General features: G+C 45.6%; 1 protein-coding gene across 1 annotated transcript in view; it reads right to left on the bottom strand.

The window, feature by feature from the left end:
- The window catches only part of CNTNAP2 (contactin associated protein 2), a 1,416,746-nt gene that overhangs the window by 149,936 nt on the left and 1,239,291 nt on the right, over positions 1-27,519 (bottom strand). Inside the window, exons 19-20 of the mRNA XM_060019815.1 lie at positions 20,068-20,304; positions 12,256-12,389 (exon numbers count right to left, since the gene is read on the bottom strand). Of these exons, the coding sequence (XP_059875798.1) occupies positions 12,256-12,389; positions 20,068-20,304 (371 nt within the window). The remainder of the gene's footprint in view (positions 1-12,255; positions 12,390-20,067; positions 20,305-27,519) is intronic.

Genomic DNA, 27,519 nt, shown 5'->3' with positions numbered 1-27,519 from the left:
AAGAATATGCAGCTGAAAGGGTCTGGGAGAAGGAGGAAACGTGCAAAGAATATCCCCCCAAAGTTTGATCCTCTTCTTCCCCCTTTTCCATATTATCGACATCATCATCAGTGTAGCAGCTAACATTTCTTGAAAGTCAACTCCAGGTCAGATCCCACCTTAGGTACTTTACACGTATTATTTCACTGAATCTGCAAACGACCCTGTGGGCACAGACTCTCATTCACCCCATTTTACAGCTGAGGAAACCGAGGCCCTGGCATTAAGTTACGTTGCCTAAAGGGACACATAGCTTCCGAGAGGTACAGCCCAGAGGTCTGTGCGCCTGCAGAGTCTGAGCTACGCTAATGTGTCTGCCTGGATCCTGTGCTGTTGCAAAGCTAGGCTGGCAGGACGTCCACAGCAGCTGCACAAAGTACTCCTGGGAATGAGCGGAGGGGCAGGGACAGCCCGGCATCACCTCTGCCTGGTGTCCTCCTGGCCCCCATCTTGCTACCTCTCCTTTTGGGGATCTTCTGATTTACGTGACCCTGGCTGTCTGCACCCATCTCTGGCTGCAGGACGGGTTTCCGGAGATGACGTCGACGTTGGAAGTCAGAGGCTACAGAAGCCTGTCGGTTACTTCGCCGCTGGCGCCACAGTGCATTTGTGGTGCTCGGCTGTGGGGGCTTAAGCACATAAGCAAAGGCAGAGGCTGTGGGTCGATAATCCAGATCCCGATGTCATCCTCACAGGGGTAGAGAGGGCTCATTTCTGTCTATTCTCCAGTTTAGCTTCTGCTGGTGGCCTGGGTGACCGATACAGGGCGGGATGCTGGAGGGAGCGGCAGTATTTACTCAGTGGCTTTATTTGCTTTTACTTCCACTTCCTCTTTGATGCTCTTGCGCCATCTTCACTGTTGAACTACCAGCTCAGACCCTCGCTTCTCCGCATGAAGTTTTTTATTACCATCCCCTCCAGCGTTCAGATCACATCTCCTCATCTCAAAGATGTTAGGGTAGGGCTAATTCTTTTAGGTCACTAGCCAGGACAGGGAAGGATGCAAGTCAAATGCACCTGAGGAAGCAGAAAGAATCTTTGTTCTCTCAAATGCAGCACATGTGCTCAGAATCCATTATTTATAAATGTGATCCATTCATTTATCCAGTCACTCAGCAAACATTTCTTCAGGCTCTCTAGTGCCCAGGGCTCAGGGACAGAGCTGTGAGAAGCACAGGTGAGAACGAAATCCCTGGGCTGTATCTTTGAACGTGACGTCAAGCTCCCATTTATATAACCAAGCCCCATGGCCATCCCAGTATTTCACATTAGATGCAAGTGACCCACATGACAACTCCTGACTCTGCATTAGATGAGCATTTGCAGAAGCCTCAGCTAAGCCAGCTTCATGCGGAAGTTTTCCCTTCCCCACCCTCAGCACTGGTTCTGGCTAGTGACCACTAGAGGGCATCTTAGCACTAGCTCAGGACCTGCTCCAGGCCACCCGGTCCACCAAAATCCTCACGTTCAGTCCCTGGGCTGACGTTTCCCTTCACTGAGTAAAAGGGCAGAGCGTAACCCTTCAGAACCTCGGACTGCATGTGGGGATACATTTATTTTTCAGAGAGGAGATACACTTACGTGAGATAGGAACCTGCTTTCAGTTACCTGGGCATGGGAACCACCGCTCTGTCTACTGTGTTACAAAATTGCTTTGAGAATTACCATCTTTGAGAGTGATTTTAGCGCACTGCAGATGGATATAAGGATATAATGCCTCACAGATTGGACTTTAGTTTTCATGCCAGATAGAACAGAAATCTGGGAACCTCGCCTTCTTTCTTGAGAGATGATTTAAGGACAGTGTGCCTGGGGGGGAAATGAACGCTCCAACAGCTTTGGCTGCATTCTGGAGGAGAAAAGAGAGAACTGACATCTCAAACCCTAAACTGGATCAGAAGCTGCATTGCAACTGTTTTCCCACTGAGCTGTAAGAAACGTAAAGCGAAGTAAACACATTTTTCTGGAGCGTTGGAATGGAGGTCCTGTCTAGCCTTAGAGCGCGTAATTCTTTTGCAGATGAAATTGCTTTAGAAAAGAAATGAGAAACTTGGAAGTGTTGACATACTCATTATGAGTCTTTCTCGGTTTCAGATCAGATGACTTTGATGGGTTAAACTTATTTTTTCTTCGGTTCCCCTCTGTAATTTTTTTGGATTGCAGAAGAGCAAATACTGGCTCCCTGTGGTAAAAAATAAGTCTGATAACGTGGTCCTCCCGCCCCCCATGCAAACATTAAGGCACGGCTCAAATGCCTTCCTCGGTCTCCTCTGATCCATTTCTCCCACCCTCAGGATGATTAATTTCCTCCCCTTTTCTGTGCTTCCTCAGCATGAGTCCACACTTCAGTTGGCCCCTGGTTCATGTCTGTGTGATTGACGGTCTCTTCTGTTGGACTGTGGCTTCTGAAGCCACCGGCCATGCTGCCCGCTGTGAACGTGCAGGGAGGACTTGCTCCCTGGGTTGAACTGCAAATGGATAGAACAGGAACCTTGGTTCTGAAGGCCCTGCTGATAATGACCTAACAGCTGCTCTCTTACTTTTTGCTTTTAAGAAAGAGAAGGGACTTGGGAAGGAAGGATGGATAGTAGCATTTATTGGGCCATAGAAGATGCTAGATATTTTCATGTAAATTTTCATTTAACACACACACACGCCTCATTAAAATAGGTGGCCTTATTCCCATTCTCCAAATACGTAAACAGAGCATTCAGTAACTTGCCAGAGAACATAGAGTTAGGAAGTGGAGGAATCTGTCAGTAAGGATGTTTAAAAATTTATGTCTTAGTAACAACTTAGTAACAACAATCCCAATCCAAGGGGGTCTCCGTTTAGACTCAGACCATCCTCAAAGGGAAATCTTGCTTCATGTGCTATGGCCTTATTACCAGCCAAGACTCATAATACTCTCTTCTGCTAGATCCCCAGTCTATTATTTACACGCTGATTGGGAGACCAACTTGTTAAGTCTCTTGCCGAGGAGAATTAGGTGGAAGGAGCGTCTACTATCCGAAGAAACGTATATCGAGTGTGTATACAGCTTTCCTCTCCTCCCAGAATATAAACTCCTTGAGGGTAAAGGATACATTTCGTTCATTCCTCCTGCCCCACCAACTCATCATTGTCTACCTGGATTTCTTTCATGTAATAGGTACACAGCATATATCTGTTCTCCTCAATGTACTCAATGAAGTTGAGTTAATTTTAATTGCACTTCATAAGCAGCCATATGGGATGGCACTGACGACCCCCTGATTTTACCCAAGTCAGGCTTAAGGAATGGTTGCTGTTCGGAACTTCCCATCATGCCGTGGGCTGAGTGGCAGACAAGGATAAGAGATTAATGTCAATTACATGGCATAGTGTTAAATCCTTAGTGATCATCATATGGTTTTAATACTTCTAAAAATGCACTGTTAATGGAACATCCCAGAATCATCTTGAGAACATTTTGTCACACATCACTGCACACCTCGGAACTGGGACCTTACATAGTGGGTGCCCAGACCACTAAGTACACAGATGGTCTCAGTTTACAGCTGCCGGTCAGTTTGAACACACGGTGGCAGGGGGAGGAATCCTCGGCACTGATGGTTGTGTATCTTGTTTCTCTTTTCTGGAGACACTTCACCAAACAGTCCTACTTTCTGTTCAGAAATAAATAAGGAAAATTTGCTAAAATACCCTACCATGGGCCAAGGACCCAAAACCCAATCTAAAACCAAATGACACAAAGCTAATGAGGTCATGAGGTGTGTGATGTGTGTCTCGATTGTGAATAGGCTTCTCTGGATATATGGAAATACTGAAAACAAAACAAAACAAACTGTGACACATGTGCAGACCAAATGAATGGGCAAGTTTTCAATAGACACATTCCTGTCTCTTCTCTTCCCAGGTATCTTCTGTGGAATTAAACCATTGTAATGATATGAGAAACAAATAAAACATTGACCTATGCCCTCCGCATAAGTAAACATCTGAGTCGGTCTTCCATGAATGTAGGAAGAGAAGCAGTAATGCGCTTGCTGAGAACCCAAACAGAGAGCCAGTGCATGGGTCAGAGTGCTCCCGGGAGGGAAGGATTAGAGACATCAAAGGGCTCATCACTATTCCCGCCATCACCGCCCTTCTGTCAAGCGTGCTGGTAATGCACAACCAGGGCTGTGAGCTCATCTTCCAGAGGAGAGAAACGCTAAATTAGCCAAAGGGAAGATGTTACAGTAAATGTAATCTCAGAGCAGGGCCTTAGACTAGTGAGGTCAACTTCCTTTATTTGTTCTGACATCCCTAAAAAGACTTAATGCTTCCAAACAGTGTTATTTTTGAAAATAAAGGCTTGAACAACCTCTGATATTAAAATTTTCAGTTGTGTTTACAGCTATACACTTTTTAGTATTGTTCGTTATTGGCAGAAAATTCAAGGGTAATAAAGGCCCACATTTTTAAATAATTCATCTGAGCCTCAGCTTCTAATTTCAGGCCAGGCTGCATGCCAGCACAGGAAAGAAGGATGCTCAGATGGAAGGACCAGAGGTTATGTCCACGCTTCCAGGAAAACTGACGTGGACTCTTTATGTGGCACAAACACTGGCCTGAAAGTTGGACTCTTACTTCTTTTTTCACTTAGAAAAGTTGCGATTTTATGACCTCCAGCAAATCTCAATAGGGCTTTTCTTTTTAAAAAAAGTGTTTTCCCTCCATTACATACAGTTATTTTTTTCTGAGGAGGTTATCATGTAATTTGGTATTTCAAAAACATGAATATACCTTTTCATAAACTGCAGTAGGGTATCAGGGGTTTCCTGCTGCCTATGTCAAGGAAGAGATGAGTTCAGAAAAGAATTGGCCAGTTTCCAAACATCAGTGAAAGGGAATAGAGAAAAGCCCAAAAATTTAGAGCCTCACACCAGAGAGTAAGAAATAAAACTGCAAAAAGCTTTGACCAACAAAGGCACATGAAGATTTTCAGCTCAGCAAACTGGCTCAGCGCCACGCGGGAGGTTAAAATGAAGAGCATTTACCCCACCACAACCACCTAAGCCTCTTGTCTCAGATGGCCTCAAGGCAGCTGCCATGACCTTGAGAGAGAGGCAAGGGTCCTTGGAGGCAAATGACTATGTTGGTCCAAGAGCCACGTTTAGGGAAGAATGCAGGGCGTTATCTACTGGTACACGAAACTGACCGGAAGCAGATAGATCAGAAGCCAACTCAGCTTCTGAAGGAACTGTATCGGCAAAGAAACTGCAGGTCTGGTCTACAAAGGCTTGTGAGTATAAAACAACCCTCAGTGTAATTGACACCTGCAGGAAACGGTCCCTGGAAGCTGCACAGCTTCAAGGAATGCATTATCACCAACATTCAGTTCAGAGGAGAGCCATGGAGAGCCATGCAAATAATGGACAGGAATTTGGCCTATTCAAGGAACTACTCCCATGGCCAAGGGCGGCAGCAGGACGTCCTCAGAGCGTCTACCCAGCATGATTTCATCACTGCTACAGAACACAGGACTTTCCTCTTTAAAAATATATCTGCTATAAGGCAGACTTTCATTGGGTTTAGCCACTGACATTTTAGGGTTGTTACAGCAACTGGTGATATCCAAGTCTTTTTCTACATTCCCGGCGTTTAGCATTCACCCTATGCTACTATTGTTGGTAACACTTTCCTCTGACCATTTTTAGGATTCATATTCAATATACAGCTCAATTAGCAATTGATGCAACTGCTGTTATACAATTTGGTTGAAATTCTGATTAATAGCAGGTAAGAAATTATCATCTTTATTTTAAGAGATGTAATTCACTGAGTCTGAGGAACATTTGTTTTGAAAATTCCTGATGAAAACAGTTGAAGTCATGCTCTTTGTGCTATAAAAATTTGGGGACCTGATCATCATTTGTTTCTGAGGACTTGGAATTATTTAAGAAAGTCCTTATTTTACTTGCAGGAAATCTGTTAGCTTCTTCTTGGCAAAGATGGAACTGGCCCTCCAGTTACGTGAAAGCCAAAATGATACATCTTTACCATCTGTTCATTTGATTTTTAGAGAAAATGGATTAGGAGTATCTGTGCCAGAGACTATATCCCTGAACCCTCCACTGTAAAACTTCCACAAAACCCCTAAATATTTGATAGTTATTCAAGGAACATGTACTTAATTCATTTTTCAAGCTAATTTTATCCTTGGATCAGGTGAGAATATCAGAAAGTTGTATCACCTCAGCCCTTGTCCCCTTCATCTCCCATCACCCTGTTCTACCCCACTGCCTGCAGAACTGTTTGGGCTGAAATCCATTTTTAAGTTATACTTGACTTTCCCAAGGAAATGCTACGTCAAGAAGGTTTGTGAAAAACACATTTGTTGCAGAAACACTGGTGAAGGCCCTGCGTACCACCTCTCTCGGTACCCACTATGTAACAAGGAGGAAGGGCCTTCAACTATCACTGCATTTTTAAAACTCTGAAGAAATATAGCAAAATGCCAAAATTTTAAAAGTTTGGATGGTGGGTCCATAGGTGTATGTTTTATTATTCTCTGTACTTCTGCATATTTTTGAACTATTTTATAACTTCAACATCACTCAATTTCCAACTGGCCAGAGGTATCCATTTCCAACATTTTATGGTCACCCTCCCAGACATCTCTCTACTAAGTGATTCAGTTAAGAGCATGTGTAAACTTCAGTGTGGTAGACCTCGGTTCATCTAGGCTTTTGCTACTCACTGCTTCCTAATTTTGAGTGAGCTACATCACACTCTGAGTGTCAGTTTCCACATCTCTAAAATGGGGATACTAATGGTGCATTCCTCATAAGCCTCTTGTGAAGACTCAATGAGAAAATGTGTGTCAAGTGCTAGCACAGTGCCTGGACCACAGCACCAAGAAACGTGAGCTACCATCATGCACGTGATGTTGCCAAGTGGATCGTGCTATGGGCAGCTTGCCATGCCAGTGAACAGAATCCATGGTAGATAAAGAAAGGAAAGAATGACCGAGCAAGAAAAATTCCATTTCCCTGGAAGAGCTGGTATATTTTATGCTTATGGGTTGTGGAATTCCGGGCACCAAGAAGCTCCGAGCCAAACTTACGCAAGTGGGTGAGACCTTCTGACCCGGGTAACCGTATTCCATTTCCCCATTGTCTTGGGGCCCTACTTTTCGTGACTCACTTTAACTCTCAATTTCGTTTTAGGTACTCCCTGTAAACCACCTTATATCCCCTGTGCAATGTGGTTGGGACGAAAGGAAGGAAAGGAGGACGGGTGAAGCCAGGGACGGCAGGCAGGAAGGAAAGTAAGAAGAAAGGATTTGTAACACAGGCTTTGAAATTATTCCTTGTAATGGTCATGTTCAGTTCTTAGATGATGCTAATTGGCAGTTTTTAATCACAGGCAGTGTTTCTCGGGTGCTCTCTGCCCGCTCGGGGTTTGTTTTACATTTGGCATTAAGCCTTCAGCTTTATCACGGGTGCAACTGTGAGTTTCCATAAACGATGCAACTTGAGGGTTGTCCTGGGCTCTGGTTTGCGCTGGCATCTGAGAACTCCGAGAGTCGGTCCTTCATTCTCTGTGTGGACATTGGGCACTTTGTCTTTTGGCAGCAAATGTTTCATCCAAGGTCAGTTTCCCTCAAGTGCTCCTCACCATTTCAGACAGCGTGTGCTCAGGGAATGCAAACTTATTTAAGGTTAGCTTTAGGCAAACCCAGCTAGGAAAGCAAACCTGCTTTTAAAAACGCTGTAAACACTGACAAACATCACCTAAATTATATGATGTTTGCACATATATAAATGTATAGAATTTTACCTTAATTCCAAAGGCATCATTCCACAGCACTTTCTTTTACATCTTTATTGGAGTATAATTGCTTTACAATGTTGTAGTTTCTGCTGTACAACAACATGAATCAGCTGTATGTATACATATATCCCCCTATCCCCTCCCTCTTGAGCCTCCCTCCCTCCCTCCCTCCCTATCCCACCCCTCTAGGTGGTCACAAAGCATCAAGCTGATCTCCCTGTGCTATGCAGCAGCTTCTCACTAGCTATCTACTTTACATTTGGTAGTGTGTAGATGTCAGTGCTATGCTCTCACTACATCCCAGCCTCCCATCACCTTCCGTGTCCTCAAGTCCATTCTCTACATCTGTGTCTTCATTCCTGTCCTGCCACTAGGTTCATCATACCATTTTTTTAGATTCCATATATATGTGTTAGCATATAGTATTTGTTTTTCTCTTTCTGAATTACTTCACTCTGTATGACAGACTCTAGGTCCATCCACCTCACTACAAATAACTCAATTTTGTTTATTTTTACAGCTGAGTAATATTCCATTGTATATATGTGCCACATCTTCTTCATCCAGTCACCTGTCGACATTCCGTGGCACTTTTTTTTTTTTTTTTTTTGTGGTACGCAGGCCTCTCACTGTTGTGGCCTCTCCCGTTGCGAAGCACAGGCTCCGGACGCGCAGGCTCAGCGGCCATGGCTCACGGGCCCAGCCGCTCCACGGCATGTGGGATCTTCCCGGACCGGGGCACGAACCCGCGTCCCCTGCATCGGCAGGCAGACTCTCAACCACTGCGCCACCAGGGAAGCCACTCCATGGCACTTTTAAACTCATCTTTGAGTTAGCCTTATTTTTGTTCTTTGATGAGAAGTACATTTTAATTTGAAATTATTTAAATATATTTGTCATTATATTTTATTGTAACTGGGGGCTATCAGAATGGGTTGAGGATATATGTGTGTTTTACATTTTTGTTCGATTATAAAAATGCAACATACACGTATAATTAAAAAACAAGGGGCTTCCCTGGTGGCGCAGTGGTTGAGAATCTGCCTGCCAATGCAGGGGACACGGGTTCGAGCCCTGGTCTGGGAAGATCCCACATGCTGCGGAGCAACTAGGCCCGTGAGCCACAATTACTGAGCCTGCGCGTCTGGAGCCTGAGCTCCGCAACAAGAGAGGCCGCAATAGTGAGAGGCCCGCGCACCGCGATTAAGAGTGGCCCCCGCTTGCCACAACTAGAGAAAGCCCTTGCACAGAAATGAAGACCCAGCACAGCCATAAATAAATAAATAAATAAATAAATTTAAATCATATGGGCTTCTAAGAAGACCTCTGCTTAAAAACAAAAAAAAAAGAGGAAATATAGAAAACTCTAGAGGAAATGAAGCCATTTATAATCCCTTTACACAGAAATAATCACAATTAACCTTTTATTATATCTTTCTCTGTATATTCTTGAGGTTGTAGAAGTTCTCAAGATGGATTTGTAGATTGTTTCCAGGAAAAAAAAATTCGATGTTTTTTTGGAGTTCTAAAGTGCCCTTGGAATTACGTCCACACTCTACAGTCTTCCCGGCCTGCAAGAAAGCAGGTCATGGGAGCAGGGAATCGGCCCGACCTGCTTGTCTGCAAGCAGGCACCATATCTTTTCTTCCTCCACCATGTCTACCTTTGTTTTCCATCTGGGCTGGACTGGAGAGGCTGGGCTGACAAAGACGAGTGCACCCCAGACCATGAAGTCTTTCCAGGCTGCATTCAAGTGGGTTGAGGCATCTGCTTTCTAAACATGTCCAGAAATCTCAGTGCAATTGCATCCCATTGTATGACAGAAGGAGGAGGTGGGGGACAGGGCTTTCCAACACCCTGGGTACAATTCCTATGGCCGAATTAGTTCCGTGCCTTCTACAGTGCTTCCCACTTCTATCTTCTCCTTTACCTCAAAGCATTGTGCAGCCAAAGTTTTTCGTACCCAGCGTGTTTCCTTTTCCTGGAACTGTAGTCCTGTTCCTTGGAAGATTCTCCTCAATTCCCCACTCTAATCATGAGGTTTGATTAGGGGCTATCAGTCACTGTTCCCCTCCCCTCACAATAGGGTGAGTGTGTGACCCCAGCCAGGTCAATCAGAGACCTTCTCCAGATTTTAAAATGAGAACCGAGAAACCAGGACCTTGCTTCTGGTCCCAGCAAAACTGGGAAGATGTGAGCCGACTTCAGTGCCTGTGTCCCATGATGTGTGGCAGATGAAGCCTGCTGCAAGAGGAATTGTCCAGAGGCAGGTGGGCAAGAAGAGAAGATGGAGGGAGGGAGGGAGGGAAGGAGAGGAGGGAGAAGGGGAGGGGGGGGAGGGGGGGAGGGGGGGAGAGAGAGAGAGAGAGAGAGAGGCATTTGGTCGTGGCCTAGGCTTTGTTTGAATCCTCCAGGTCCCCTGCATTCTTTCAAAATTTTGGTTTTCCCTTTCTTAAATTCTATAACCTACCCTAGGAATTTTCTCTACAAATGAATTCTGAACTGGTTTTCTGTCCTTTGTCATCAGAAGAACCCTAAGCAATAGAAGCCGGTTCTCCCCAGCCCCACTTTGGTCCCCTGGACTCTGCAGGTCTCTGGCTCCTCCACTGCGTGGATTTCTCAGCCTTTCCTCAAGAGCCCCAAGTCCTTAAAACAGCCCATCCCTCTCCCCTGCTTCAGGGTAATCTCTCATTTACTGTAGCAGACAGCAGCTCTGATTAAGCTAATATTTGCTCTTAAAGAGCTGCTGCTTCCTTCCAAAGATTCCCCAGTTGGTGGAATTTGGCAGAAGGGAGGCCATCTTGACCTTCTTTACTCCAGACTCTCATTTGGGGAAATGCACCAGGAAATGGAATTATTTAGCCTATCACCTGGACTCGCTTCTCCCACTCACCCCACCCTCGTCTTTGCATGTGGTTCCTCAACCCACAGGGCTCGGTCCCGACACACAACGCGTTTTTTTGGAGACAGCGAGGATTAACCTTGCAAAACTCCGCAGCTGAGACAGCTCCCTTCCTTGACACTGTCCTTCAAGCTGATTGTTGAGCTCTTTTTAACTTTTAATATTAGTTTGCAATGGTGAAATGGCAAGATAATCACTTTCTTTAAGAGGTGACAGATGGCGCATTTTAAAACAAGAGGATGCCTCTAATCAGAAGCCAATAAACACAACGTTGATAAAATGGCATAAAACCACCCCTTTCCTGTAATGGTATAAACCACCATACTAATCCTGGACTTGCTGGCTTCTCTGAATCAAACTTGAGTTATGGTGGAAGACGGGCGTGGTTTACTCCATAAGTAATTTGCAGCACCTAACACATGACAGGCACTGCGCTAGACTCAGCGACTGTCCATCACTATGAGAGAAGCTTATATGCCCCATTTGATTGATTGTGCAACAGGCTGTATCTGCACATTGTCATTTTCCGAGGAAAGGCCTCTCCTGAAAATGCTCTCTAGCATTTACTGCTAAAGGCCAAGTGTAAACTCCGTATCAAGTTATGAATTTGACATCCGCCAGTGCTCACGAAGAGACGGGGCTTGTGCCTCTCCTTTGCAACCTGAACTTCCCACAGTTCCCAGCCGAATCCGAATCCGAATGAGGTCGGAGAGGCTGCTGAACCCCTGCAAATGACATTCCACTTGACTGACAAGACAGCATCCCCCTGCTGCACTTCTTCCTGACAGGTATCTATTTTGAACCCCTGCTAGAGAATGCAGTGACAGTTCCAGCCTTGATCTTTGCCTTAGTTCCCAGGGAGACCTCCTCATGCCATGTTTTATTCATGGTGTCTCCCAGGCCGGTCTCTTCATTGTAAAAATCGGTCGTGGGGGTAGGGACAATCCATGAACCTGAAATAAAGTTTGAGTGTCGCAATAAAACCGTCCCTTTGTGTACGGAAAGCCTACAACCAGGGTCTGAGATGCTGGGGAAGGTTTGTGTACTGAGGATTTTTAAGGCAAAGCATGCGCAGAAGAAAAGAAAATAGTTATTCACATTGCACTGGAGTCGTGAAGGAAGTAGGTCAGATAAACCAAAATAACCTTTGCTGGGAAACGCGATAAGCTTCAGACATCTGAGACCATGGAGAGAAAAGATGCTGCAGTGGATAAAAGCAGTAGACCGATAGATGTGCAGGGCTACAAGCAGGAAAGCTACAAAGAACGTACAGAGTAAACATTTATTCTACCTTCTCCCAAGAAATCTCTTCTCCATCAACTCTGTCATTGTCCTTCCTGTAGGAACTGGCTATCTTTCTACTTCACAGGTTAGAAATTTGTAGGAGAAAGTATCAGAAGCATCTCTTCCACCTGTCCTAATCGCCCAAAACAAAACCAAGAGCCCAGCATGACAGAGGACAGAGATTGCAACCCTGTATCACATCTGCTTGATGAATAACACGTGTGTACCTTGAGCGTAATGGTCCTCTCGTGACGAGTGACATTAACGCTGTGGGGCTGCCCATTGGCCATGCTCCTGTGGTCCACGTCAATGTTATATGGCTCCCTGGTGCCACCCAGGCTGTACCGGATCTGTAAGCTTCCTACACAGAGAAAAGAAAAGAAACTCAGTCATTTCTCCACTCTGGATTTCATTTTAATGTCACTTCCCCCACCCCTGGAGGCTAATTCCATTAAACTCAGCTTCAACGTCCATCACCGCCGTTCTGAATTCTGAGTCACTAGCTCAGAGGCGCACGAATCCATAAAGGCTCACAGCACCAGCACGCGCATGTTGATGATCTACCAACAACAAGCCATAAACAACCCAAGTCGGGCTTGAGCCTGGGATGGCAGAATGAGAACATACATGGTACAGGACCATGGAGACGCCTACAGGCCCCACAAAATACTCTGTGAAATAAAAAATAAGTGCAGGATGCCGGGATGACCTCATGCCATCGGCAAAGTGTGACATTCAGCATATAGAAGAACCACGAACATACAATATTAAGAATAAACAATTTACAGAAGATAAATCCATGGGATTTTGGGAGGCTTCACTGAGACCAAGAAAACAAAGCAATGGCTTTTATTCTAGGTTAGAGACCTCATCAATCCAAATGCAAACCAAAGGCGAAGAGATGGGTCCTCATCGCCTCTCAGTGGTCGTTCACTTTGCCTCAACAAATTATTCTTTTTTCTCTTTCTTGTTTCTTCCCAATAATGACAAGCAATACTCAAAAAGATTAATACAATATTCTATATCCTGCTTTTAATTAATCTGCACAGCAAACGTAGCTTTTATTTCTTAGTTATGATTTTTAAAGCCATCCACTTTTTATCTCATTTTTTACTCAAATTGGAATCTTCGTGTTAATAGCTTCTGACATCTCAGAGCTTAAAAATGGAGCCAGTAATTTAGCAAGAGTTTGGCCAACTGTAAATCACCTAAAGATTCTTTGTCGCCTTTTTCATTTTCCTTCCAGAGGAACAAAACTGATATTCTAAGTTGTGAAATAAAACATGATAATTAAAACTTAAAAAGTGAACGGAAAAGAGAAGGAAAGTCACTGGCAACTCCACCGTCCAGAGGTCAGGTAAACGACTCTAAGTATTTGGCAATATCTCCTTGTAGGTAATTCTCACGTCCTCACGTGCACGTAAATAAATGCAACAGTTTCTGAATGCTGCCCTTCCTTATTTTGCGTTACCTGTGCCATTTAAAATATTGAACTACGCTCCTGGAATTGAAAGAAAAATCATGAGTTACTTGCATTTCCTATTTTTCCTTTCTGAACAAACCTGGCAAGGCTTCACTACTTGAGTTTTCTCTTGGCACTTGATCCTAGATTCCTTTGCTTTATAGCGTTTCAACCAAGCACTGTTGACTTTCGTCTCCTAAATGGGTCTAAGTTCACCCACTCTCCCCCATCTCCACAACCACAGGGCCTCCACTGGCACCTAGAATGCCCTGGTATCGCTCCCATAGGAGCCTGCCCCTGCACGCAGAGCTCCTGGCCTGACTCAGGGCCTCTGGGCTGGCCACACCCTATCAGTGACCTGACGGCCACCACCTGGGCTTCACCTGCATTGGCTTCTGCCTGGATCACGTGATCCAAATCAGTCCCTCCTTTAAACGTGATCACCCTTGACCCCATTTCACTCTCAGGCGAGTCCCCTCTTTCCGTGCTCTCTTACTACTAACCCATTAATGGAGGTGTCGCACTGGGACCTCAGACACAACATACGTGAAACCAGACTCTTGATCTTCCCCTCCAAAAACTATTCCATCACAATTCCCACATTTCAGTTAACGGCCACTTTATCCTTCCAGCTATTCCTGCCTAAAAGCCCTGACTCCTGCCTTGCTCCTATAATACACGTATGATCTATTGGCAAAGCTTCTTGGCTCAGTCTTTAAAACACACCCTGAATCTTACTGCTCTCATCACTTCCATTTCTATTCCTGGACCAAGCCACCCTCGTCTTTTGTCTGGATTATTGTACTAGCCTCCATTCTAACTACTGCCCTTCCGCCACGCTCCCTCAGCCCAGCCTGGCCTCCGCCCCTCACATACCTGGTCTCTCCACGCGGCAGTCAGAGCGGTCCTCTGCTCAGAACCCTCCCATGGCCTCCTGTCTCACTCAGGGTAAAAGTCGACATCTCCATAACGGCTCACCAGGCCCTCTGTGGTCTCCCCCCTCATCTCTGACATAACCTCTCATTATTCTCCTCCTTTCTCACTCTGCACCTGAACACACTGGCCTCTTTGTTGTGTCCCCAGATGCCAGCATGTTCCTGCCTCAGGCCCTTGGCACCTGCTGGTTCTTCTGCCTAGGATGCTCATTTCCCAGTTATCTGCATGGCTGAGCCCTCACTCCCTTTAGGTCCTGCTCAAATATTGCCTTCTCAGTGATCATTTCTGTGACTTCCTTATTAGAAGCAGAATTTACCCACTCCTTTCCCTTGGCCAGGCTCTCCCTCTTCTGCCTTATTTTTTTCCCCATGAGAGTTCTTACCATACAACATACTGTACTTAGTATGTTTACTGCTGTCTTCTGCTAAAATGTAAACTCCATGAGAGTAAGAATTTTTGTTTATTTCTTTATGACTTAGTTCCCAACGTCTAGAACAACGCCCGATACATGGTAGGTGCTGGATAACTACTTGTTGAGTGAATGGATGATGGTCTCCTTGCTTCTGTGCTTTCTTCCTTCCCATGTTTTCTTAGCAGAGAAATCTTTTCAAGATGCATAACTGACTATTTGTCTGGTTCACTTAAAACTCTTCAAACTTTCCAGCTGCTTAGAGGATAAAGACATACATTCTTAACATAGCTTATGATGTCTTGTCTGATCACAGCTTGTCAGTTACTTTATTTTAAAACATGCCATTTACCCTCTTACTTTTTTTTTTTTTTTTTTCTTTTTTTTTTGCTGTACGCGGGCCTCTCACTGTTGTGGCCTCTCCCGTTGCAAAGCACAGGCTCTGGACGCGCAGGCTCAGCGGCCATGGCTCACGGACCCAGCCGCTCCGCAGCATGTGGGATCTTCCCGGACTGGGGCACGAACCTGTGTCCCCTGCATCGGCAGGCGGACTCCCAACCACTGCGCCACCAGGGAAGCCCTACCCTCTTACTTTTTACATTCAAGCTACCTAGGACTTCTCTTATTCCCTAGGAAATACAATTCTTCCTGCCTCAGGACCTTTGAATATGTTGCTCCCGTTTCCTGAGCTACTTCTCTCCCCACTCCTCAGTGATTTACTCTATTTTTTCTTTATTCTAATAGCATTAAAAACAATCTATTGTTTGGCAGTGAAGGAGATGATTAGGCAGTTGTTTGGCTATAGGTAGAAAAAACAAGTCAATTGTCTTGAGTTTTTATTCTCCACTTTACTTCTGGTGCTCTGACCTTGTATGATCACAGCCAGTTTTCTTAAATACACAGCTGTATTCATTCATCATTTAAAACTTAATTTCTTTAGAACATACTTATCTAGTGCCCCTGTTGAACCCAAGTTTTCAAGGTCTAGAAGTGGACTGCCTGGCTGGCTGTAAGTGTGGAGTCCACTTCTAATACAGACATCCATCCCCAGCCCCTGTATGGTATGGGCCAGGCCGTGCCTCGATCTGGCGATGCAAAGAGAAGTAAGAGAGGGCTCTGCCTTTGAGGCTAGGAGTTGGAGGAACTGGTAATTATGCCAAAAAAACCCCACAAAACCCTGGACATTTTTCTCCCTACTGTCTCTTCGTCATTGGCCCCTTTATGTTCTCCAGCTCATTAAAATCAGTATTAAGTTGTTTTCGTTATTTTTTCTCTTTCCTGGATTTCTTGGACTTTGTAAATATGATGTAAAACTTCTCTAACTGCTTCACTTAATGGCAATGGAAATGATCTGCTTTGAGGAAAAAGATGAGTTGGACCTTAAAATTTATATACAGTGAACATCTATAAACAGTAATGGCAATATTCTTGAATAATAAAATTTAAATGATATATTTATTCCTTTCAAACAATAGCACAAGAAAACCACTAAATGATGGGAAGGAGAATATTAGTATTTGTTCATTAAAATAAAATATCATTAAGATGGAGAGATACTTCACTTCTTGCACCTCATGTTCATCTCCCGGGTGAATTAAAGCAGTTATAAGGGACTACTCTCTTACTGGCTGCAGCAGTAACAGATTTATTCTCTACTGGTCATCATCATTACCATCAGCAAACAATTACAGAGCACCTATTGTACGCAGGAGATGTAGTGCGGGGGCCTTTCATCTCACTGGGAAGACAGGGCATATTTATAACAAAGATGGGTAACAATACAGTGTACTAAAAGCCAAACAAATGACATTGAAAATAAGTGTAATAGGAGTTTAAAGTAAGGAGAAGTCATTGAAAGGAGGTGAGACTTGATCTGGGTCTAGAATGAAAGGCAGGTATTAAGCTACAGAGGAAGATGGAGCTTTTCCAGATAAGGGAGCACAGCAGGCAGCAGGGCAGACGTCCTTGGGGTGTGTGAGGAGTGACGAGTTCCTGGAGAAGGGAGAGAACGGAGGCGTGGCCTCAATATGCGGCAAAACGTAGATTAAATCATGGGCTCTGGATAATAATAACCGCTAACACACACACATACAGTGTGCGTGTGTGCGAGGGTGTGCGTGTGTGTGAGGGGGTGTGTGAGGGGTGTGTGTGTGCGTGCGTGTGTGTGTGTGCGCGTGTGTGTGTGTGTGCGTGTGTGAGGGTGTGTGTGTGTGTGTGCGTGCGTGTGTGTGTGTGTGTGTGTGGTGTGTTACGCTTACTAACTCATTTGACTTTCACAGCACTGCTCTGAGGGAGACACTATGTAACAGATGATGAGACAGAGGCTCAGAGTGGCTCACGGCTGCCCAAGATCCCACAATCTGCAAACGGAGAAGCAGAATTCAAACCCAGACTTTCTGGTTCTGCACTCCGAGCTCTCACTCAAGAGGCTGGTGGGTCCTGATTGGAAGCTGCTGGGACTCGGGATCTGTCCTCCTGATCCTGGGGAAGGAGGCCCTCCTGGCTGTATGACAGGGACACTGTGTGTGAAGGAAGACCTACTCTGGCTGGGCTGGGCAAGGTTAGCGTGACTGGAAGCAGAGAGACGGTCGGGACAGAGCATCCCAGGGACGTGCTGAGGTGCACTGGTACCCCACGGTGGGGTCACGGGGTGCCAGGAGCCCGGCTACCCTCAGGCCTTGGCAGGTCTGTGGAGGTAAGGCCTGCTGGAGTCCCTGGGCTGGGGGCCTCCCAAACACAACCTCATGCATCTGCCCAGGTGCCATTCAAAGATAACATTCTATGTTTGCCACGCCAGCAGCAATGTCGGGAAGCGCTGAATCAGAAGACATTTGCCAGGAGAGTAGCAGTGGGGAAGCAAAGGAAGGGATACTCTGGAGGGACACGGTGAGAACAGGATGCACAGGACTTGTCAGGCTGGATGGCCCACAAGAGGCGGAAGGACGGAGTGCTCATGAATGAGGCCAGGCTGTGAGTTCTGGTGTCTGAGAAGCGGTAGCACTGACAGAAGAAGAGGGGCCTGGTTCTGGGAGCCGTGAGGACAATACAGCTTCCGATATGTTAAGTTTAAGAGATGCCAGGGCATTTAGTTAGAACTTTTTATTTTATTTTAATGACATTTTGGCTTAGTCCTTATGGATTTCTTTTCCCTCAATGAGTTCCTCAAATTTTTCTAGCTTGAAATCTCAATTCATAAAAAATGCAGTATTTGGAGTACGAAAAAGCCAAATTTTCATTAGCAATTGAGGACGGCCTTGCAATAATGAGAGAGAAACTGACTGTCCATGCTTTGCAAATGCACCGAGTGTTCTAGAGGTCTCTAAGCAGGGCAGTGGAGAACCCTGGGTCCAGCATCAGACACCTGGGTTCAGGAACCCCAGCCGTGCCACCACCAGCTGAGTGTGCAAATCACCCAATCTCTCTGCACTCCAGTCTACCACCTGCAGGAAGAGGGTAAGAATGGACTCTGCCTTATACAGTGTGTGCTCTTAGCACAGCTTCGGGCAGCCTTACACGGTAGCCATTAATATGGAAACGACTAGTCAAACCCCCTGCGCATGACAAAGGCCCACAGACACACGCGTGGGTGCTCGCAGGGGCCGGTGCGGGCTTGGGGGCGTGAGTTACTGGATAGAACTGGGACCAGATTTTAACGCGGCAGTGGCTTGAGGAGCAGACAATACAGCATCTACCGAGGCATGTTCCTGACATTCTTGATGAGCTAGAGGTGAGAACCCACTGCCCACTGAGGCGAGGTTGGGACATGAGGGTGGAGAACATCGATGGATTAAACAGCTATTTAATCTGAGGCAGGAGAAAGAAACCTAACAGGTGAACTTCCAGAGAGCAGGGGTGTACACTTTTCTACTTCCTGATTGAACTGTTTTTTTCTGGTGAGAACAGGGACAGGATCACTGAGAGCATCTGACATGTGTGGAAGAGCATTCCCCAGCAGAGGCAAGTCAACTGCGCAAACAAACAACGGGACTCTGCGCTCACAGTACTGCTGTTTTCCTGTCCATCGTTTTTACAGAGCTAAACTGATATCGTACAGTCAAGGCTGTATCATGCCTTTTCTTGGTTTTATATAATATTACATAAAAATTTTCTCCATGTCATTAATTACTCTTCATAAATATTATTCTTAATGGATACACGATATTCCATAAAATGGTGATTCCCTCTTTTACTAACCATTTTCCTAAAATGTAACTCCTAGGTCCTTTCCAATTCTTATTTTCATAAATAACAGTATAAACTATGATGAACATCTTCATGCTGAATCTTTGTCTGATTTTCGGCTTCTTTCTTCAGAAATAATTTCTGAAAGGGAAAAATCCTAAGGAACATTTTTTTCCCACCTATCTTTTAAACCGACAGAGCATTGCCCAGAGAAGTTTAAGAATTTACTATTCTATTAACACTCAAGCTGAATTGGGTTAATAATAATAATTTTTAGTTCCCACAGAAGAAAATCTTGATCTTTAAGATGCCACGACACTGAAATAGCTGTCAGAAAAGGCTGCAGGACCTACTAGAGAACGGACTTGAGGATATGGGGAGGGGGAAGGGTAAGCTGGGACAAAGTGAGAGAGTGGCATGGACATATGTACACTACCAAATGTAAAACAGATAGCTAGTGGGAAGCAGCCACATAGCACAGGGAGATCAGCTCGTGCTTTGTGACCACCTAGAGGGGTGGGATAGGGAGGGTGGGAGGGAGATGCAAGAGGGAGGAGATATGGGGATATATGTATACGTATAGCTGATTCACTTTGTTATAAAGCAGAAACTAACACACCATTGTAAAGCAATTACACTCCAATAAAGATGTTTAAAAAAAAAAAAAAAAAAGGCTGCAGAGCTTCAATCATTAAAGAGCAAGACCATGAGAGAGGTAGCCTCCGTGTCTCCAACCTGTACAGTCTCACTGGGGAATGAGAGAGATTTGCTCCTTGATACACCTAAATATTTTTATTTGTAAAAAAGAGATCTTAAAACTCCAAGTGTCATAGAACTCAAGTTTTCAGAGAGGAAATGGACTCAGTGTCTGGCATGTTTATATGCTTTAGAACTGCTTCGATTGCTCTGAAAGATCCTAAGTCCATTTGTATATTCTAAAATAGGATGCCTATTTCAGTCGCACTGACACTCCTGGCTTAGTGTATATTTGGAGATGGTCCCCGATATTACAACACTGAAGGGCAGAAGGCTAGGTATCCTCGTCCTTACCGGTGGGTTTGACGAGAACTGCCAGGAAGTCGGTGGTGAAAGAGCTGACGTAGAGGAGGATGCAGGGTGCCTTGGTGGTGCTGAAGCTGAAGCAGATCTCCTCGCGGGCCAGGTCCGGGGCCCCATTCTGCGGGTCCAGGGAGTTCTCCGACCTGCTGCCCAATTCCTTAGCACCGGACCCGGGCGCCTGGAAGTTATACCGCAGCCACATCCCCTCTTCAAAAAATGCACCCACATCTGTTTGAAAAGGAAAGAGAAAATGGAAAGGTGAGAAGTCCGAGGCTAATACCACCAACCATTTAACCTGGGTAGACGGTGAGCTTTGTCGTGGCCGCTAAGGCTGTTCCTGGAGGGTGGACCGACTCCAGGAAGGGAACGTCTATGCAGATGGACGTTGTTTCATCAACACGGATACGCTACCAAAACCAAAAAAGCAGTGTAACAGAGTATAGCAGTCTGTCCACTTAAAACGTAGTAGCTAAATTGAGAAACGTTAACTCATACCAGAAAAAAGTTTCACGTTTAGTACTTAGACCAAATAACTAATTTCGGTTGAAGAGAGATGCTGAGAATAAAGGCAGTGGCATTGTTAGGGAACTGCTGACCGACACTGCCCGCCTCGGCCAGACCCGCTTCCCTGAGCTGTCTCACACAGGAGGTCCCGATAAGGAACATGGTGCTATGGAAAACTCCGGGAGGAGACGACCAACTTCTTAGAATCCTTCGCGCTGGAATCCCTCCTGGCTGAGCGATGCACACGCCATCAGGAAGGACCCTGAGTCAGACCAAATACGGGCCAAGCAAGATGACTGGCCAGAGACAACCTGGATACTAACCCCATCACCATAAAACCTGAGGCCGCGAGCCATGTGGCAGAGCAGCTCTCTGGGGTTCCCTGACCCTGCGGCTCTCTGCCCAGGTGCCCCTTCCCAATAAAGTCTCTTGCTTTGTCGGTACATGTGTCTCCTTGGACAATTCATTTCCTAGTGTTAGACAAGAGCCCACTCTCGGGTTCTGGAAGGGGTCCCCCTTCCTGCAACAGTATCACATGAACCACTAATTCAAGGAACTCATGGGCATCTTCTGAGAGATCGGAGCTGCTTTGGATGTTCACCCAGGAAAGCCCTTGGTGAAACCCTGATGAAGTCCTGGGAGGCTTTGGGTCTAGTCTTCAAAAATCACAAGACATGAAGGTAGAGGGAACTGGGCTCAAATTTGGTGCTGCCTTTAACTGGTTATGTGGCCTTAGAAGTCGCTTCGCCAGCTTCTCTAGGCCGCAGCATTTTATATGTGAAAGAGAGGTAATAACAGTGAGAATTACAAAAGATAATTAAAGTAATTAGCACATAATAAATAGTACCTATTATTAAAAAATTAGAAGAAAGGTCACCCATCCTTCAACAGTTTTTTCCTGTGGCCTAATCAATGCTAATTAGTTTTTAATCATTGCCTGGCAGATAAGCTCCTGCTACAGTTTCTCCATTGTTTGCTCCATGTTCTAAAAGCACCTCCTGACTCCCTGTGAAAGGCTGGGGGGCTAGCAAGGTCTGCTTGGTCTTCACAGTTAACTGTTTCATTGCCTTCTGCACATGCCCTTGAAAGCATTTCCCAAACTTCTTTGCCCGTGGAACCCGTTTCTCTCGTGAGACTTGACATCCCACTAAACTAACATTACACAGAGTGTATTCTGTGAAACATCCGCTCTACATTATAATGAATAGGAGAGGACCGATTTTAAGAGGATTCTTTCCTCTGGGAATTTTGAAGTCTGTTCTTGTTAAAGAAGCCTAGCACAGAGAGAGTCAGCAGCACAGTGTGGTGATTCCGGCTCTGCAGTCAGACACCTGTGGCTAACCAACCCTGTTAACTTGGTCAGTGGCTTGACACTCTCTAAGCTTCAGCTACCCTCTCTGGAACCTGGGGCCTCAGGTTGTCGTGAGGGTTAAAGAACCCATGGATGATACTCAGCCTGGTGCCTGGAATGTATGATAAGCGTCCAAAAAAGATTACTTAGTCATATTCCAAAGACAGGTTACCACTTTCTACTGAGGGCTGCAGATGCCACCCTGACCCCCACCTCACACGATCACACATGTGCAACACTCCACTCGGCACTGCTGCAGAGGCTGCCACGTCCTGCTTCCCACTGAGCTGTGGTGAAGAGGTCAGCTAACTACAAGCTCTCAACCGTGGGCAGTACTGTTCTCCTCCTGGACCCCCACCCAAGGGCTTTTGCAAGTGTGTGTGTGTGCGCGTGCGTGTGTGCGCGTGTGTGTGCATGTGTGTGTGTGTGCGTGCATACATGGAGGGTACTACTAGCATTTGGTGGGTGGGGGTGAAGCCTGCTGAGTGTCTTGTGACATGTGGGACTGTCTCACACAATTAAGAATTGTCCTGCTCAAAATGCCTAGAGTGTCTTCGCCGGGAAACACAGGATTAAACAGACACTTAATCCACGCTAGTCACTGCACGACTCACCAGGATGTAAAGGTGCAGCAAATGCGTCAACGCCCTTAAAGAGTCTTCTGTCAAACTGAGCAGGACCCTGTGGGGCTCCTGGGCACAGAAGCCTTTCTGTGTCCCCTTCCTTGGGTTCCAAAGTGCAGGTGCAAACAATTGCTGATCAGGGACGGGAGGGGATGCAGAGACCAGGGAGGAACAGTCAAGAAACAATAGTGCAGCCTTGGGGCAGGGTCCTGGTTCCCCCTCGGGGGACACACATAACAATATCTTTGCGCTCTTCTGCAGAATCAAGGCCCCCACCAAATGGAAGATGTAACTACCTGATGGTGCTCTCTTCATTCCAGAGAAGGTCACAGCTCACCCATCATCACCTGACACCAGATGATCTCTGGACTGAAGGAATGCGGACCCTGCGTGCACCCTCGTCCTTCTCAGCAACCTCGCCCCTCGACTGTGAAACTCCTCACAAACCCCCTGGGTTGGGGCACACTGTTCTGAGGGCATTAGCCCGCTGTGGCCCCCTTTGCCTGGCAAAGCAATAAAGCTATTCTTTTCTACTTCACCCAGAACTCTGTCTCTGAGATGTAATTCGGTGTAGGGGTACAGAGGCCAGATTCAGCTTCACGTCCAGTGGCAGGTGTAGGGGAGACACACTGACACTTTGAACACGTGTGGTGAGAGTTATGGTGGTTTACTTGGTAGGTTATGTGAGAAGAACCCCCCTCTTACTGCCCAGAGGATCCTGAGCTGCCTTTTCCACTCTCTCAGCAAAGAGAGTGGAACTGATCACCAGCTGCATGCCCGGCACTATGCCGGGTGCTGAGGTTACAATCCTTGTTCTCAAGGTGCTCTTGATCTAGAGGAGAATTTAGGCTAACAGACATCATCAGAAGGCAGTGTGCTCAGTACAGGATCAGGTTTATATAAGGCGCACTTGGAACAACAGGGGTACCAGACCTGTCTCCAGGGCTCCAGGAAGACTTCCCAAGTGAAAAGACATTGAAGTCGGGGCCCAAAGAGCCAGAGGCGGGTTGCTATGTAAAGGTGAAGATGAAGACAAGCCACTTTCTAGCTGAGGGCGCAGCGTTCAGACAAACTTAGGGGCCAAGAGAGTCTGCAATGTGAGCATCGTGCTCTCAGGTGAAATTTACACGCTCCTTTTTTTTTTTTTTTTTAACAGTATCAGTTATTCACACAAGACTCACTAGGCTCCCACTACTGCTGGGAAAACAGTGAAGGAGACAGAGGTGATCCTTACCCTCAGTAGTTCAGATCCTAGTGGGACAGACGGACATTACTAGGACTGGCTGATGTGACAGCGTCTAGCAGCTGGTGGGGCGGGGAGCATTCGGGGACAGCAGGCAGGCAGGCCGCCCAGAGCAAAGACACCAAGGGGTGTGTTTTGCCAGCAGAGAGGTTCTACCAGAGGATGCAGGGGTCAGCATCTTGGAACAGGTTTGCGCCAAGCAGGAGAGAAGAGGTAGACCTGGGGCCTGGAGAGAGGGAGGGAGGAAGGCTAGAGATCAAGGCTGGAGGGTTTGACCAAGCCAGAGGCGAGCAGACAGGGCGGATGCACAGGGAGAGAAAAAACGTACCGGGCCCTTGAAACTCAAGACTGAGGAGCGCAGCACCTGGGCCTGGGAGGGGTGGGGGTTCTGAGCAGCAGAGGCTGAGGAAGCAGGTAAAGCCAAGGAGACCACAGGCACCTGAGCCACAGATGCAGCGCATCGCCGGTGAGATCCTAAGCTCCCTTGGGCCAGGCTCTCCCCAGGTATTCTGCTCCCAGAGAGAGGGCAAAACTGAGTCCCTGACAGCACTTCTCAACAGGCCTGGGAGTCTGTTAAAATGCTGGTGCTCAGGCCCAGCCCCAGATTTTAGCTCAGAGGGTCCGACTCAGAGGGTCTTGAGAATCAGCACGTGTAAGAGGCGATGCTTAGGGACACAAGAGTCTGAGGTGCTGGGAGCTGGAACGGAGGAGGATAGTGCGCTCGGTGGGGCTGCTGGGCGGTCCTGTCCGGGTGAGAACTTAACGCTTTTCTCAAATAAACTGGCGACAATCCTTCCAAGGCAGATCATAAAGGGAAATTTGGAAAGCTAGGGATTTTGGATAAACAAATAAAAAATATGCCATAGAGAATACTTTTGGTGTATTTCAGAGTCATCCATTGTTAAGAAGCTTTAAGGATTCATGCCAGTATTGGAGGAAGGGATATACCACGCTTAAAAGCGTTGCTCTGAAACCACATTGTAACCCAACTGTCAAAGCGGGGCCTGGGAGTGCTGTGAGCCATTTAAGGTTCCAACTGGCAGAATTACAGCTGTTATTTCATTGTTTCAGATCTTTTTAAGGAAATGCCAAATCAGAGTACTGCAATTTCATTTAGGAAAGTAATATTCCCATCCCTTCTGAATGAATAATTAAGATAATGCTTACTTCACAAGCCCCAAATAACATCTTTTCCCCCATTAAATGATCAAAAAGTTGACTTCGAATGCTTGATTTAAGGTTTAATACTAATATGAGATAGTTTAATTTTTGATGTTAATTTTTTTGGATAAAAAAATGATAAATTTTGGGTCTAGTTATTCTAAGATATATTATGAAGGAGATTTGTTGAGTTATGTGTCTCAAAATTTTGAAATTTTGAAATTATGCCAGACTTAGGATCATAAAGGTCACAGGCATCTTGAAGCAGAAAAGTAATCTTGTCTTAACCATTTCTTGGTCTTCAAAATGGATCATATGTAAATTACCCCTGACTGTGGAAAGTAAGTTTGGAAATGTTTGAAATAAAATCCACAAACCATACATCCCAGAAAAATACCACAAAGGTTATTCTCCCCTTTGTCTAACCAAATCCCTGATGCTCACAGTGGAAAAACAAACAGCTGGCACCCACCCCTGTAATTAAATTGCTCATCTTTTTCTCCTCCAAGTTCTATAATTCTATTCCTTTTGTCTTTTCACTTAGGATATGTTTTGCAACCTGTATTTTTTAAATAGACATGATTCTTTCTGTTCTCTAACTTCCCCCTGAGGACCCAGAATTGAAAGTCCGCAACTCACAGATGGGTTCTTTCGCAAAAGTTTATTTCAAAGTCAGTAACTTGCAACTTGGAACTATTTTCCCATAGAAACAATGCTTTAAATGATGGTTAGTTTGCCAGGAGAGTCTACAAATGCTGAATCACTCTGGATGGGTAGTAAAAGATAACTGAAGAGTGCCACTGTGTATTAGTAATTAAAGCAGAAACAACAGCAACAACAAACGTTAAGGTGTACTGTGAGTGTGAGAACCCCAGGGAACCATGTTCTCACAAGGCTTTCATCTCACTTATTCAGGAGTGTGCTGGTAAACGTTACACAGCTAGCTCTCCTGGAGGGAAACCCTGATTTGTGGTCTCCGCCTAGTCCCATGGTGTAAACACTCCTACCTTGGCTGATTTCAAGCTGCCAATGTGGCATCACTAAGAGATGATGGAGTTGGGAAGAGATGTTCACAGTTGGTCTATCAGCCTGTGTGAAATGCATTCACCCACTGTCACTGACCCAGCCATTCAAGCAAACCACCTTTACTGAGCCCCCATCTTGGCAGGTGTGTTAGGCTGCTCAGGCTGTTATAACATATTACCATAACTGGGTGTTGTAAACAACAGAAATCTATCCTCACAGCTCTGGAGGCTGTAAATCCAATACTGAGGCGCTGGCTGGTTCAGTTCCCGGTGAGAGGTCTCTTCCTGGCTTGCAGACACATTTTCTTGCCATGTGTGCACATGGCAGAGAGAGAGCTAGCTCTCTGGTCTCTACTTCTGAGGGCACTAATCCCATTATAAGGGCCCCACCCTCATGACCTCATCTAAGCCCAGTTATAGTCATCCCTCGGTATCCATGGGGGATTGCTTCCAGGACCCCCCTCGGATACCAAAATCCTTGGATGCTCAAGTCCCTTATATAAAATGGCATTGTATTTGTATATAGCCTACATACATGTTCCTGAAAAGTTTAAATCATCTCTAGATTACGTATAATGCCTAGTATAATATAAACATTATGTAAATAGTTGCTGGTGCATGGCAAATTCAAGTTTTGCTTTTTGGAAATTTCTGGAGTTTTTTTTTTTTTTTCTAATATTTTTGATCCATGTTTGGTTGAATCTATGACTGTGGAAACTACAGGCATGAATGCTGACTGTACCACCAAAGGCTCCACCTCCAAAACCACAGCACTGGGGCTTAGGGCTTCAACATATGAATTTGGTTAGGGAGGGAATGCAAACATTCAGCCCATAACAGCAGGCTTCCTTCTTTTTACCTCCTGCTGTAACCAAACTTTAATATTTGCTTCCTCCTTCCTGCCTTCCAAAGCTCTCTTCTACTTTGTCCCAGTTACCCTGGATCCTGAAAGCTCTGTTCAGCCTCTATAAAATTTAGGAGAAATTTCTGCAGAACAGACACGGCAGCCCCAGCCTCAGGTCATTAAACTCTTTCATGGCTGAATTCCAGTGATCAGAATGATCACTCTCATTAACTGTTTTTTAATTATCATTGAGTAAAAAAAGTTAAGTGAATTTTATGGAACTCTGCTCCTAGAGACCTTGGACGTCACCCTTCTGCACGTTTCCCGAGTTTGAATCAGGCCCGGTTCCTTCCAGGGCAATCTGCAAGGCTCAGTTATGTTTAAACTTATTTCCTATTCTACTCCCAAGGCCCCGCTATCCTGAAATACAACCAGTTTCTCTCCTGGCCTTGTATCGGCAAAATCTGCTTTTTCTCTCCAAGTGTACCACTCTGAATTTCCCTCCTGACTTTTAAAATTCTGATTGTTTGCTGTTTTCTTTAATTTACTATAATCATTTTGGGCCAACAACATTGGATGCAGACGGGTTAATGTTCATCTCTACTTGTTCTGTTTCCACAGGTGAATACATGTCTATTGCAGCCATTTCCCACCATTCTTTCTAAAGGTCAGGGCACTGCCAGGTCAGTTTG

The sequence above is a fragment of the Delphinus delphis genome, chromosome 9, assembly GCF_949987515.2.
Source record: "Delphinus delphis chromosome 9, mDelDel1.2, whole genome shotgun sequence".
In the NCBI taxonomy this organism is placed as follows: Eukaryota; Metazoa; Chordata; class Mammalia; order Artiodactyla; family Delphinidae; genus Delphinus; species Delphinus delphis.
Note: the sequence above shows the minus strand (reverse complement) of the source record. Positions and strands in the feature narration are given on the sequence as shown.